A 14,799-nucleotide genomic window follows, 5' to 3' on the forward strand; every position below is an offset into this window, starting at 1 on the left:
TATTTGGGTCTTTGTTTGTAAATGAACAGCTTGTTTATTTAAATAGAAGGTATATTCCACCACTATAAAATAGATGTGGCAGACTTTCAACGATAATTCCCTTCGACACCGAGCAACACAAACGAAGTATATGAAAACTAAGTGGTACTTGCCCGGATTTGAACCCGCAATCTTCGGTGAAGATTCACGCGTCCTTATCAGTTTTTTCAGTAAAACCTTTATGAAAAGTACCCGGGCTGCTTAACCGGAGAACCGCTAAATCGGAGAAGCCTTCGGATCGTATCGAGGCTTCAGCTCTCCATGCCTATTGCCTTACCTTGCGAAGCATCGCCGATACAATAGCTCTACGATCTGCCTCTCCAAGTTCCACCCGGGGCACGCCTTCAGTGTATGCTGGTTGATGTCCTGGTTCGCGCCACAGTGGTGACACACCGTCGTCGCCTCGCGTCCGATCTTCCAAGTATTCTCTAAAAAAACCGTGACCGATTATCTGTGTAAGTTGGAAGGTAACTCGTCGCTTTTGTCTCATCCAGGCTTCGCAGGCCGGTACATTCTGTGATTTCTTCCATGAATCGTATATATGTCTAAGTAGTGCCAGTCCAGCATCAGTTGTTGAGCGATCCCTATTAGAGCTGAATTGTTCACTGTGAAAAATAGTATTTACATAAAAATGAACCAGAAGTTGATTTAACATATTTTTTTCAAATATTTTGCTCAACGATGGAAGTATAGACGTAGGCCTATTATAATTACACGGATCGCTTTTGTTTCCACTTTTAAAAATTGGTGATCCCTTACTTCACTATAAATCAGAAAAAGACACTCGAATTTCACGATTATTATCTTTATTAAAATTCGTAATTTTAAATTATTTTGTTGTTATTTCTTACGTATTATCGCATTATTTTACTGCTATAGTCATCAAATCTAGCGTAAAAAAACTGCTTGCTCAAACGATCTACGGTCCCTTATCTACAAGTTATTACTATTAGAGTAGAAAAACGATCCGACCCTTTTAATATTTTAGCAATATACTTTTTTCATTTCTGTTTGGATGACGTGGAAGTACCTCATAGACAAGAAACGAAACGAAATCAACTTTCGTTTAAAAAGACTTCTCTGGCTTCTTGGAAGAAAATCGGCCCTATTCGAAGTTCTAAATAAAAAAAAAATATTACTCAACTTTATGAATTTATATAAAACAAAAATAAAATAAAGTAATAGTTTAATATATATATATATATATATATACACTGAAAAAGTATTAGTAACATAAGAGCGATTTCACATTATCCGATATCGGTGTCGGACGTCGATAGCCGATAGCCAACACCATGTGCTTTACACATATTTCCGACAAAATCGTTTCGATTCGGCCATTTGCTCTATAGCCATTCGTGCGGCCAGGTTATCATAGATTATAATAGAAAACTTTATCTATTATATTTGAGATGCAAAAACAGATATGTACAAAGTATATACATCCCATTCTGGAAGCTAGATATTCAGAGGGAGCATTTTATACTCTTTTTAGCAAGCTACAAAACGCACCTAAAATAAAAACGCAAAATGGCCGCCACCCACTTTTAAACAATATCGCCCGACAGCTCATGGGCATCCGATGGTGCCGCCAACACATCGGCGTCAGCTCCGATATCTAATACCGAATCGGTCAATTTGAAAGACAGATACATATTTTATAAATTTTACTTCATTCAATATCGGCTCGACGCCCGACACCGATATCGGATCGGATAATGTGAAAACGCTCTAACACTAAAGTAACTTTTTATTTCCAAGTGTCCTTTATCTTTCCACTGGACATTACTACGCTAGCTACGCTTCCTTGTCTCGGCAACAACTCAAACCGTCTTACTCCAACTGTTGTTACAGTAGCCTGATCAGGTATCCGGCTCCACTTAATATTAATATCCAAAATCTTTCGCAAATTAAAATTCAGTCTCAAACTTTGATACTTCATCGGATTTCGGTATTTTTATCATTATTTAAATAAACATACTAACGTTCTTTAATAAAATTATAATATATACAATAATTTCTTAGTTATGTGCGCCGAATTAATTTCATCATTCATAAGTGATTTACTATGTCTTGGCATTGTACAACTTATTTATTTAATAGATACCAAAAACACAATCATTTATCCTATTGTGGCAAAAACATATATGGTATACAGTGCGGGTAATCACTCTTTTAATAGTAGTAACGGTTGAGTGGTCGAAAGCTATAAGCCTCATGCTGTGTAACATGACCGCCACATTAGCGCCGCTGGCCGCGTCATGTTTCACCATCGTTGCCTACGTTTTCCTGTAACCTCTTCAATATAAATAATAGCTATAATTCTATTGATCTATAACTTTACACACATAAATATTATTTATTTAATAGATACGGATTTTTTTTGACATAAAAAAACTAATTTCAATTATCATCATGTTTTCCCAGTTAATGATTCAAACCGTGATAGGCAAGTTTTTTCTTGAAGCACAGATTTCACAATATTGAAAAATATTATAACAGATGTTTTATACCTCTCGTCAATTAATATAGACATGGAAGAATGTGAATGTTTCTGAAGGACTCTTCATTGGTTCGAAGGCTGCAATCCTTTGAGAAAATGAATGGATCTTATTCTCTTAACACTATGTTTCTAAATTTGGGCGTGTCAAAAATATACTTGATAAAAATCAAATTGTACTGTCACCCTTAAGCATTTGGCATAGCAGACTGACTGTACTCGCAAATGTACGCTCAAGTTATTACCACGAATTTTAAAATCCCTGAAACCAAATAACTACTTTTTGACGCTCAAGTTTTTGAATCAATAGATCATTTCGTTTGATACGATTAATATACATAATAATTTCTCATACACAATTTTCCAACTTTTCCAGTTCTTCTGAACAAATTTAATACAGATTTAAAATTTTTAAATGAATCATAGGATACATTTTAAATTTTACTTCGTCAATCTTCAAAAGTTCAATCCATAAATAAAGTATGTGTTAATCAGATCAGTAGTTTTTACATTAAAAGAGGAATTTAACTCTTTATACCTAATATTATTATGATACTAGCTTCCAAAGTTGATAGGGTGAGCAAGCCAGTATAACTTCAGGCACAATGGATATAACATCTAAGTTCCCAAAGTTCCTTATATCACCAATGCCACCAACCCCTACACAGGTGGTAGTGCCGGCTTAGAAGAAAAAAGAGCATACACATGTATAGGAATTTTCACATGCATATACATACATATAAAGATAATAATTTCATTGATAAATTTCGTTGCATTGCATAATTTATGAAAATCCATTCAAGAGCTGTAAACAACAGATAAATAGTTATGATTCAATTTTATTAAAAATAAATGTCTGTAACGAACGAAATTAATTCCTATATACTTTAATGTATTGTGGACTCACAGGGTGTTCTGGCAATCTATCCGATATTCATTTCAGGGTACGAACCCTTGGATACTCAAGTCACCACAATGAAACCTTCTTCCAGTTCGTTTTATCGGTGTCCTAACCCTCTTTTTCTTCTCCTCCTTGACCCATCACCTCTCTTTCTACCTCCCATCTTGACTCTATATCCTTATCCTAGTTTGTCCCACAAAATAATGGTTTTGAATATAAGATGGCAATCGCTCCATTTAAAAACAACTTTTCCGTGAATAAATAAGTAAATGCTGGGAATGGCTAGGCTGATTATACTAAACGACGTGCAGACTTATTGCCCTACACCAGCGACAAGCGGGCAAGGGATACCGTGCTCGGTACGGACACAGCCAAAGAAGTTAGTACCTATACACAAACATTGCTTCTCTCTCACAGGACGATGCAGGGAACTCGCAGATGTACTCAAGAGACGGCGGGTTCAGTGTGCTTACTTTCAGGAAACTTACTAGAAGGGCAATAAATCCCGTAACATTGCTCGTTTATACGAGCAAGTATATATGAGTTGGTGGGGTTATCCCCGCCAGCTGGTTTATACTTGGTCACCATTAAATAAAAACGGTGTAGCGGTAGTGTTTTCTGAGGAGTTTCGGAATGGTCTCCTTGAAGTTGACCGTCGCGGTGACCGACTGATGCGGGTAAACTGATTAAGGGCATTATCACCTTCATCAGTGCCTATGCCACACAGACTATAGTGAGGCCAAAAAACATACTTTCGGGAGTAGTTTGAAGAGGTACTAAGCGCTCTGCAGACTATTGAGACATATTCTATGAACCTGTATTGCAACTCATCTGGCCATCGTAAACACGTTCTTCCAAATGAAGACTGAGCGCTTTATTAATAACGTTCAGCACGTTCATCCTAGTCCGGGGACCGTAGCGGATAAGGACCAAGAGCGTAGTCTGAGGTGGAACCTTAGTTCCAGATTCGAGATGGTCCTTAAACTATGTCGAAAGAAGATATGAAGTGCTTTGATATGTTTGTCCCAGGAACTAGGCCTACTTTTTTTAAATATTTAAACTTGAAGATAACAATTAATTATGATAGTAAAATGTATATAACTTATAAACATAAAACAAATTGACTCGGTTTGATTTATAAAAAAAATGGAGGTATGAAAAATAGCACGATACAAGCTAATAATAGCTCACTTAAATAGAAAACTCTTACAAACAACATATGCAAACGATCAACCATTTTTCACACGGATGTCATTATAACGTACTAGAATTTAGCGTTTAATCCGGCCCGATAGCGGGCCTTTATGGTCACAACTTATTACATTCATGCCTGGCTATGAATTGTTTGTTATTAACTTATTAATTGCGGCATATTTTATAAACTTTATAGTAGGGATTTATGCATCCATCTGGGTAGGCATCACCTTTATTCTACCGCCAAACAGCAATATTTAATATTGCTGAATTATGGTAGTATGGAGCTGAGATGGCCCAGTGGTTAACCGATGATTTCGGGTTCAAACCCAGGTAGGCACCACTGAATTTTCATGTGTTTATTTTGTGTTTATAATTCATCTCGTGCTCGGCGGTGAAGGAAAACATCGTGGGGAAACCTGTCTAATTTCAACGAAATTCTGCCACATGTGTATTCCACCAACCCGCATTGGAGCAGCGTGGTGGAATATGCTCCAAACCTTCTCCTCAAAGGGAGAGGAGGCCTTAGCCCACCAGTGGGAAATTTACAGGCTGCTAATTTATGGTAGGACGGGTGAATGAGCCAGTGTACTACATACACCAAGAACAAAACCTTTTAGTTTACAAGATTGGTGGTGCATTGGCCATATAAGGAACGGTTGACATTATTTACGGATATATTATGTATATTATTCCAATATCTGTTAGTGGTAGTGGCTATTCTATTTAACTATATCTAGTATTTTTAAGTTACCTTAAATAAATCCTTAGATTTACTTACATTACTTACAAGTGCTATACTTGTAGTCTGGCGGTCGATTCACCTGATAATTGATAAATTTAGATTTTTATAAATTAATGTATGATTATAGAACAAAAAAAGGAACCAACCTAGTCCTAGTCTTTATTTTTATACATTTAACAGCGGTATGTTTCTGTATCTTATGCTTACAGTAACACCATCTTCATATCTATCGAACTAGAAGAAATTAGTATCAAGAATGCGGTTAGACAGAACGATAATCAATTAATGAATTATAAGTATTAGCTAATCATTCGACAAAATCTTTAGACAAAGCTTACAATTCAATTTTAGCCAATATTTTCGTCTGCAATTCGATTTAAACTGGAGCAATTAGACTTGAACTCAAATAATAATGAATCATGGCAGAATATTGCGTGTCACGTCCACGTGTTTTATATTCTACCGACAATAAGACTTTACTATATTTTATGACATTTTAACAATCCACCTAGTTTTAAGAAAATATATTTTTACAATAATTTGAGAAATATCCATATAACCCAATAAAATGAAAACGTAGATTTTAACCCAAGAGTGCATTCCTAAAAAGAGCACTGAATTAATTTACTTAAATTTGTATTTATAATCCATCTCGATTTTGCTTTGTGATTAAGAATATCTGTGATGAAGAAGAAAAAGTTTTAGAGAAAACTCGCAGGCATAGTATGAATTTATGTCGCACTTAAGAACCGTAGTGGGATAACCTCCATACATTCCTCTTTTGAGAAATGGCTTCTGCATACCGTATAAATATACCGTCCTAAATACTTATTTTATTGAGAAATGTATGTTGTTACCACCGAAGTGCATATAAAGTCTAATTTTTTAAGTATTATTATTTATAACATTTTCCTCCGAGCATGGGTGGAAACTAACCGTGATAAACTTTTATGATAGTCGGGTAAAATCATTAGTTAATGATAAAATAATATTATATTCAATAAAATATTTTTACTTATTTTTTTTACTTTATTTTTCACTATTCCTGATGACATCAATTGTTCTTTTTCTTTATTTTCATTCGGTCGTTTATATGTCGGGTATTCTTCCTTAATTATATTTGTTTGAAGACACTAAATGAATGAATTATAATTGTGATTCTTATAGTTAGCTAAACTAAACATTAATCTGGGTCGTTACTACCTCGTTGGATGCAGTGGGTTAAGACTTTACAATGGATTGTGGGTGTTTTAGTGTTAAGTAGAAGAATAATATTAAATACAACATAGCTTAAGTAAAAATTCTTGATAGTATTTATTTTTAAATTATTAATTAAAACACGTATTAAATTGATGCTAGAAAGATTTTAAACTTACGACGGTCATTAGGAGCCACTTTGAATAAATTTGAGAAAGGTCACTTTTAAACGACATAGTTTTTGTTTAGAAAATATTGGATAGTTATTCGTTCGTTGGTTCACAGCTATTGTGCGAAAAAGGATAAAAATAATTGTATTTAAAAAAACGATGAAAATTGTGTTAATAAATAAATTGTCTGAAAGTAATTTAATTAATGATACAATAAAAATTTTATATAACAAATAACAGACTTCATAAATTAAAAAAAAAAAAAACTTAGTCGTTATAAAGTAGAACAGTATTTAAAGAGTTTCTTAATTTAAAAGAAGAGTTTTATGTTTAAAATCTTGTAAATGAATATTATGTTATATACCTTTGCTGTATTTATTTTATATCAAATACAAAATAATACTGCAATAAATGAAGCAAGTGGGCATGTCCTTCCCGCCTTTATAAAGGGTAGGACGTCGCACGCTTTCCTAATAGCGAATCGGTCTCTTCTCTGTTAAACACGTCACTTCTACTACAGTCTATAATAGTTAGTAAACTTTTAACATAGTATAAAGTGTTTTTAATTTTAACATAACATTTAACACATATGTGATTTTATGTAAAATCTGTAAGTATTTTACTTTATATTTATGTTTTACTTTTTTAATTCTTGGCTTCAGTTGTCGTTTAATCTTTAATAACCTTATAATAATTACCTGATGAAAAACTTACTTAAGCAATTAATATATAAAATAATATAAACTATATAATAATAACAATAATAAAAAAAGCAAATTAAAAAAAAACGTCGTTACATACTTTACTAGATTGTATAATAGTTATATTTAAATATAAACTAATATGATTATATTTTCATCATCGGCCTTTAAAATAAATGTGATAATTTAATCATAGGTGAAAATGTCTGAAAAATTTACTTATAAACTAACTGACAAGATAATAATTTTTTATTATCTTGTCAGTTAGTTTGAGAGTTTGAATAAGATACATAAATTAAAAAAAAATGATAGTGCTATGAGGATACTGCAGTAAAACGTAAATAAGTTACGCAGGGCTACGAGGCTCTACGGCATTTTCTATGTGCAGAAGACAAGTTGATATAATTATTAAGAATAAAAAATATATATTGCATTATATAATTTTCTATACTAAATAAAGGACTAAAAGATTACATATTTTTTTAACTAAATATATGCACTTAACTATTTATAAGTGCATTTTGTAGAATATAAATCTATCCGTCAAAATATTTAGCAAAAATAAATTTACTATTAAAAATATATGTGTTTAATTAAACTTTATGAAAAACTATATAAATATACACAAAAAAATAACTATTCCCAATGAATACATTTTAAGTTATCGCTATAAAAATAACGGTCATTATTCTATACAAGATTATACGTATATTGTAAAGAACCTAGGATTTAGTATTTGTTGATTTTGTCACAGGGTATATAAATTTTTCTGTATATGATTTTTATATAGATATATCATTACTGATGAACCAATACTAACAGACCTTAGGTCATTTTAAAAATTTGGAGAAACGTTGACTAGAAAGTGTGTGTGCTGCCGTCTGTACGATTGGGAATGCTCCCCGGAATTCTTTGACACGGTGCAACCATCACATTTCCGTCATCGTACCTTTCTCCACTGGGGCAAATTTCGTCCACACGATGTGGATGCTTGACATCCTGCATAATGGACGTTAGTTAAAATCATTCTTTCCACGAACGTGCAGACGGTGAAATGATTTTTCCAGAGCATTATGATATATGCTTTCAAACATCGAGTACACGGCCTTCAAGGCCGCATTAGCAACTCTCTGTATTTTGTAGATTTCCTTGGCCTACGCTGACCACTTACTATGAGGTGGAACGTCTGCTCGTTTGCTAGTAATGTATGAATAAAATTAAAAAGAATTTCTTCAGAGTTTCTTGTTTTATTGATTTTTCTCTATTGCATTAACATTCCAAGCCAATTGTTGATTTAAATTAAAAAATGACGTTTCAATAGTGTTTACAAGAGCAAATTTAAAAAAATAAATAAAGTAATTTTTTTTTATAAAACCTGTAGTAATCATAAAGTTTAATAGTAAAATATTACTTCCCAAGCTATCACTAAAAATATAACATTCGAAACTCAGTGCTTACTTGCAATAAAAATAGTGAGTATTAAGTTCAAACTGAGATAAAAGATCAGTGAAATAATAAACCAGTTGATCCTTTAAGGAATAAGTGTGTCATTTGTTATCCTTCTGCCGACGGCTACTTGATACGGGGCTTAAATGTGCCCCTGATACTTCCATAGTTATTGACACCCATGTGTATTTTATATATAATATATCGAAACCGACTGCCTCGTTAGTATATAGTCGCATCTCGTGGCCTTGGAATCATGCGTTGGGTCGAGAGGTACTACAGTGTTATTCTCCCCTGAGAATGTCTGCTGTGATCACAATGAATCAGGAGGACACGTTTACACTGATGGTCAATGGATGAAAATAATTAATGTACTTAACACCAGTGATCAGTTCCTAAATAAAAGTAGGATTTAAATTTTTTTTACAAATAGTTTTATATCGATTTGACAAGACTATACATTTTTTTAATAGACATCAATTATATAAAAAATGAGAAGTTACTTTTGTATTCCTTAATTAAAGAAGCTACTAAACGCATACAAATAAAACTTATGCCAGAAGATGCAGCTTGTTTCTGGTAACGTTTCATAGTATATTTTATGCATGGTTGACAACGTCTATTGACGGTTCTGCTTGTAATAACACATAGGGCGATTCCACTATAATATGCATAATTTTGCGCTTTAAAAAAGTATTTATTTATTTTTGCCTATTTCGTGCCTTCGTTCAATAATTTAAAAAAATATAAAATATTTGACGTAAATAATTGAAAAATCGTAAATAGCGTTACCATAAAAGATAAACTCTAGCATTTAAATATACAAGTATATGTTATTATATACCTTGCCGTTGTCGTTATATCACTCGGGCTTCAGACATGTCCCTGAAGATCCAATGCTGACTCAATACAGACATAAATAAATTCGTTTTAAGAAAATAAACAATCGCTCGTCTCCGCAAGTTAATTTAATTTTAATTTATTAGCAAGATTGTCCTTGTTTCTACGCTACGGCTTTTAAAATGGCGAACGAGATGTTCCTTTAACGGAAGTATAATGTGATGGGTTTTAAAATAACGTTGTTGTAGTATAGACACTAATATATAAAGCTAAAGAGTTTGTCTGAACGTACTAATCTCTACGTCTCATTTGAAAAAATACGTTTGCGATAGATAGCCTAGATATTAAGAAAGGTACGAGTATGTATCGTCGACCTCCGTGGTCGAGTAGTGTGTATACCGGTTTTCATGGGTACGCCACTCCGAGGTCCCGGGTTCGATTCCCGGCTGAGTCGATGTAGAAAAAGTTCATTAGTTTTCTGTGTTGTCTTGGGTCTGGGTGTTTGTGGTACCATCGTTACTTCTGATTTCCATAACACAAGTGCTTTAGCTACTTACATTGGGATCAGAGTAATGTATGTGATGTTGTCCAATATTTAAAAAACAATTATAATATCACGCTGCGATCTCTAGGCACGGAGCATTGACGTTTAACGTGGATAGCATAGTTATCTTTTTATTAAGCTGATTCGGTTTTGTTTTACATTTTAGTTGACATCTCATGTTTTTTTTTTACTCGTCTATTGGTGTCTGGACCGAATGGATCTGTGCCGAGCAAAATTTATAAATATATACCTACCTGAGTACGAAATTAATTTGTTCTAGTTATGGTTATATATTACAAACATGCCACGATTAACTTTCTTCGATACAAAGTGTTTATTTATAATCCAGTATCAACAATTGTCTGAAGAAAAGGAGAAAACTTTGACCTACTTTACGATATTTCTTAGTTTGATTTATATACATTTCTTAATTAGGTATAAGTTTGTTTTCATTCGAATACGTTGGATTATTTTATTTGGTTTGAAAAATTATGAAAAGATTTATCACAATTTATTCCAAGTGTCGATTTAGTGAAACGTTTTTTTTTGTTAAATAAAAATAGTGAAACCTTTGTGCGCTTAGTAATTGTTATTGATATGTGATCGATCTGTTTCGGTTCAATAATTTTGGATATGTATTAAAATTTACGTTATTTTAATTTCAGGATTTATTCTCATGTCCTAACGATGAATTGTGTACTGCCCCTTCTCGTCATGGCGCTGTCCGGCGCCCTCGCTGCTCCGTCCTATGATGCCGTATCAACATCACTCTCAGACCCTGAATATACACTGGGATATAATAGAGGTGATATGTCAGAGGTAATTAAAGCATTTCGTTAAACACTACATCACGCATAGAAAGAAAATAAATATAAAAAATGATAAAATACAATATTAAAACCTTTACTTTAAATGCAAGTATTTTGATCTCTGTCTTAATTCTGGCTATAAAATACATTTGTTGATATATAAATAAAAAATATATATATTTTTTATTATTTACAATAATAATAAAATAATTATTTGCTTTTAGTCAATTTCTTTAATAAGTGTAGTTGAAATTTCAATGTCAACTCGCTATCGAAACGAGACAAATAAATAAAAATAGCACTCACTTTTTAGTACTGAACCAACACTTTTTTACGCATTTTTTTAGTATATAATTCCAAGGTTTACCTTGGCGAATGACGCCGTAGGTGGTATACTAACTTATTAATACAAGTATTATCTATTTGCTTACAAGCAACCCACACCAAAACTTAACACATACAAAACATAATTACCTTTAAGTAATACAATATATCTAATACTAGCATATCTAATTTTTGTAAACAATGTTGAACCTTGTAACAAATTGCGTCAAAAGGAATATTCCAGAAAAAAAATTTAATATCTTCATTTGGAATATGTATAGTAATACAGTATATGAATAATAAGTATACTTTAAATTTTTTTATTTGTGTGTCCTCTACACATCTCCTTTCGTGGATCTTTATGATAATTTACATTTTTTTTCCTAGTATAGAGCATTAACTGGTACATTGTGACATTATTTCTGAGTGCTATGATGGTATAACTTATATGTAGGTATATCTCATCATTTTCCTTATTAATAAAATACACTCGTGCGAAGTCGCTAGTGCAAGACATATTACAACTTACGAATATAAACAACAAATTTGTTAAAATGTCAAGATATAATATTATATGAGTATTTTTGGCTAACTCAAACAATATAACTTATAAAAATAATATACATATAAAAAAAGCAGAAGCTACCGTTATATTAATTTAAGATTTCCGTTATATCAATACCACTGAAAAATTACATTACGAATCATAACACTAAATAAAAACTCAAACGTTAATCTTTTCCTCGAGGAAATGAAGCTTTTGTCCAGCGGTGGGATTTTTAAATAAAAAAGTTTTAATCATAATCTAACTATATTTTAATCTTGGTATACCGGAATTAGAAATGTTATCTCCGTAACAACAGATTAACTAATTCTATTTCGTTTCGTTTTTTCAGAATATTTTTATACCTCGAAAGAGAGCAGCACTTGTCCTGGATCGTTTGTTGATCGCATTACAAAAGGCACTACACGAGGAAAGTGTGAACCAGCGCTTGGCTTCGGACCGAGAAGGCCCGCGGACGGCGCCCTTGCGTCTGGCTAACTTTGACACTAACGATATGGTGAGCCATTTAATACACACTATGTTTTATGGCTATAGTCAAAGCATACATGACATAATATAATAAAATATATATTAAGATCGATCTCCAGAAGTGACATTGAAATTTGAATAAAAACACCACATATTATGCAACGAAACGCTGATGTAGCGCACGCAACATTATAAGTGCAAAAAAGTGTATACACAAGCGAATACAAACTGTCATTTCGTCAATAATAATTAATAATAATAATTAAAGTGGCTTTTGACTTATTAACGAAAAATACACTTTTTCAATTTTTCAATCATCTTAATTGAATACCATATCGGAGACGCGCTCTTTGATATTATGAAAAAATGGATTTTTGAGATTTAGATAAAATAAAAAAACGAAACAGAAAAATATTGAAACGTTAAAATTAAGTCATTATTTGCACAGAGGTGATAAGGTTATACGGTTTTGACTGTCATACTGTATACATTTCCAATTTATAGATTTTTAAATTTCATTTATATGTTTAGCACTGAGCAATTTTAGAAGCACATAAATTATAGCAGTACATTTTATTACGAAGAAAGTAATGTACATTATTACGATTTATTGCTACAAGATGAAGTTGGGAGCAACGTAAATAATACGTACGTTGCAAAACTATGAAAACAATAAAAAATAAATTGCTGTACCGCAGCCATAAGCCGCCTTTGACACGAAAAATTCATATAACGAATAATATTTATGTTCCATAGACGTTCTTTGCCACATTTTTATCCCTTTTTTATCACTTTGTTTTACTAATAATAATAAACGAGTCTTAGTCAATTTAAATTTATAACGAGATAAATTTTTAGACGATTTCATATATATAGAGAGCAGTTTTAAAAGAAAGCACTTCTTTGGTAGTAGATTTTCCGCATGTCCATCTTAGTGGTTCGTAGCTGTCAGACCAATTAATTACTCTATTTACATCAAGTCTGTATTGCGATAATGTTTTAAAGGGTGAGCTAATCAGCATAATATTAGTACTACCTTAGACCTCATGGTTGATCAATTCGAAGGTGGCCACTTAACATCAGGTCGCCTATTGCTATTATTGCCTTCATTAGTGTAAAATATTCAATATTAAAAATATTAAAAACTATAATGGTTTTATATTTCGCGATTGGATCTTATGACATAATAATTTTTAATATAGAAATTTTGGTCAAGCTTTTGAATATATTTTTGTTTATTTTTTCAGACGGGGTTGCAACGTCGTGGTCAGGGTACCACAAGAGGGCGTGTGCTACGATGCTATTTTAACGCCATTACGTGCTTTTAAGAAATTATATTTAAATATATTTATGGCTATATAATTTGATATCATATAATAGACTGTTACTATAGCTGTACTACTAATAATTCTACTTGGCTGCAAAACGAATGCCCGGCTGAGAATATCACTTCGACTTTTTCATGTAATTATTATTATTATTATTCGCCGTTTAAAAATATCATATACTTTGAATAAAAATATCGTTTGGTTTTTGCTTTTGATTTTTATTAGTGAAAATATTTTCATAACTACTTTTACTTATTCATATCACTTTAAAAACGTTATGATTAACGCAGTTAAATATTTGTATTGCACAAATGTTGTTACAATTATTTTCGAAACGAATTTGTAATATATTTTTTTTTTATTATAAGAGACACAGGCACACTTCTTATATGCCATTGCAATTGCGCATTGTTTCTAACGTATATTATATATACATATATTGTCATCAATTATAATAATGAGCGCAAATGTATTTTAGCATAAAATATAAGTAAATCTATATATAAGCAAATACATGAGTAATTAGTAACTTAATAATTTAATGAAAATACCTAATACATTATATTGCTTTAAAAAAAATTCTGAAATTGTTAACATTGGTATTGTAATTCGGAAAACATACCCTGAATCAGTAGAGCCATATACAAGTTATCAAATAATTATTTATAGTAATAATAACTTATATTAATAGAACTATCTGTTTATTGTTTAAAACTTTATTATAATATATTTGCTATAATTCTAAAAACTTGATAAGATAAATTTCAACGAAATACCCATTACCTAATATCATTTGTTTTACCCACCCTAGTTTGAAAGATTCATATCTCCTAACCTAAAGATTGTCTGAAGGAAATCACTTAACCATTTACAGAATTACAGATATAATAAGATATAATTAATAATTCTGAATGTATTTAGTTTTTCACGATATTTTTAAGTTCGATTTCGTGGTCTCATAAAACTCAACAACAATGATCTACGTTAAAGCGTATGATGTCGATATTCACAATCAAATCATCAAAAGA

At 31.9% G+C, this 14,799-nt stretch overlaps 1 protein-coding gene across 2 annotated transcripts; it reads left to right on the forward strand.

The window, feature by feature from the left end:
* The first annotated feature begins 7,234 nt into the window (after positions 1 to 7,234).
* LOC125068389 lies at positions 7,235 to 14,032 on the forward strand. Of its 2 annotated transcripts, none has more exons than XM_047677488.1 (4): positions 7,235 to 7,356; positions 10,943 to 11,096; positions 12,307 to 12,471; positions 13,691 to 14,032. In XM_047677488.1, the coding sequence occupies exons 2-4, from the start codon at positions 10,965 to 10,967 to the stop codon at positions 13,769 to 13,771; spliced, it is 378 nt and encodes a 125-aa protein (XP_047533444.1). In that variant the 5' UTR covers positions 7,235 to 7,356; positions 10,943 to 10,964; the 3' UTR covers positions 13,772 to 14,032. The 2 variants fall into 2 exon arrangements, with proteins under 2 accessions (XP_047533444.1, XP_047533443.1); XM_047677487.1 differs by lacking the exon at positions 7,235 to 7,356 and adding an exon at positions 10,660 to 10,712.
* The last annotated feature ends 767 nt before the right edge of the window (positions 14,033 to 14,799 follow it).

This window comes from Vanessa atalanta, chromosome 13, assembly GCF_905147765.1.
Source record: "Vanessa atalanta chromosome 13, ilVanAtal1.2, whole genome shotgun sequence".
NCBI classification, from domain to species: domain Eukaryota; kingdom Metazoa; phylum Arthropoda; class Insecta; order Lepidoptera; family Nymphalidae; genus Vanessa; species Vanessa atalanta.